Source organism: Fibroporia radiculosa (genome assembly GCF_000313525.1).
Source record: "Fibroporia radiculosa TFFH 294 genomic supercontigs, scaffold13136, whole genome shotgun sequence".
NCBI classification, from domain to species: domain Eukaryota; kingdom Fungi; phylum Basidiomycota; class Agaricomycetes; order Polyporales; family Fibroporiaceae; genus Fibroporia; species Fibroporia radiculosa.
In genome coordinates this window covers 89,537-90,866 of record NW_012133481.1, presented here as the reverse complement: position 1 = coordinate 90,866, position 1,330 = coordinate 89,537, and the positions used below count along the sequence as shown (strand labels likewise).

The 1,330-nt window shown below is 63.4% G+C and overlaps 1 protein-coding gene across 1 annotated transcript; it reads right to left on the bottom strand.

Moving 5' to 3' along the window:
- Positions 1–80: 80 nt before the first annotated feature.
- On the bottom strand, positions 81–1,183 carry FIBRA_07501 (uncharacterized protein; the record flags this gene model as incomplete). The annotated part of the gene is made up of 5 exons (XM_012329181.1): positions 81–299; positions 364–498; positions 546–807; positions 881–987; positions 1,046–1,183. 5 exons carry the CDS (start codon positions 1,181–1,183, stop codon positions 81–83), a joined length of 861 nt encoding a protein of 286 aa, XP_012184571.1.
- Positions 1,184–1,330: the final 147 nt, after the last annotated feature.

Below are 1,330 nucleotides of genomic sequence, written 5' to 3'. Positions count from 1 at the left end.
GCAGGCTCGCGTGCAGCGCCCCGCGCCCGAGCGCCGCCGCGAGCTGCCGGTGCACGAGCACGTCTGCGCGCATCCCTCTGTCAGCCTCTGTGCCCACTCGCGGACGGGGGCGGGGACGGGGCGTGCTCACCGGCGTACCGCCTGATCGGGCTCGTAAAGTGCGTGTAGATCGCGCTCGCGAGGCCGTAGTGCGCAAACGTGTCGCGCGCGACGCTCCCCGCGCAAAAGTACTCCGCGGCGAGCATACAGCGCGTGGCCATGATGCGCACCAGCGTGTTGAACGCAGGCTCGGCGGGGTCCTGTGGGCGGAGAGGGGGCGGTGAGACGCGGGCGGCGGCGCGGGCATGGACGCGCTGCGCTTACCGTGCACCTATCCAGCGAGGCCGCAAGCGCGCCGGAGCTCGAGACGTCCAGTGCCAGGCCCTTGCGCTTCAGCAAAATGTCCTGCAGCTTCTCAAAGTTCGCCCGCGGCGGGGGCAGGTGCCGTCTAGACGGTGGCTGTCATTACGGAACGCGTCGCGATGGGAAACGACCTGCCTCAGTACGGCCGTCTGTGGGAACGCCTCCTGGATCTTTTCTGCCACGCTGATGTTCGCCAGCAGCATGAACTCCTCGACCAGGCTGTTCGTCTCCCGCAGCTCCTTCTGCTCCACGTCGATGGGGTCCGACGACTCTGAGCTCTCCAGCTGGATCTTCACCTCGGGCGACGCCAGGTTCAGGGCGCCCGCCGCCATCCTCTTTGCCTTGAGCTGGCGAGCGAGGGAATTCAGAAGCCTCACACTTCTCGTCAATTCATCGTCCAGCTTCCTGGAAGCGCGCGTGAGATACGGTGGGGATCTCCACGCACAGATTGGCACGGGCAACCGTCAGTCACACTCACGGGTCGTCTTTGCGCACCTGCGCTTCTTCGTACGTAAACGCGGACTTCGACGCAATGACAGACTTGGTAAAGCGGACATTGACAATTTCGGCGTCCGGCGCCAATTCCTGCAGCCCCATCGGCGATTAGGACACAACGCATCTCCTCAGAGCCGAGGCGCCTCACCCAAATCACGGAGAACGCCAAGCGCTCGACGAATGGCCGAAGAGAACAGAGGTTCGTCCCAAGAAGCGCGGGTAACATGTCTATCCGCTTGTCGACCAGATACACGGTCGTGCCACGCGCAGCGGCCTCGTTGTCCATCGCATCGTCAGGGTGGACAAAATGTGAGACGTCGGCGATATCTGCGCAGTGGACCCTTCAGTCTGGCAGAAATCATTGACGTAAAATGCCGGCGAAAAAAAAACACACGCACGGACACCGGCCTCGATGTTGCCATTAGGGAGGAGG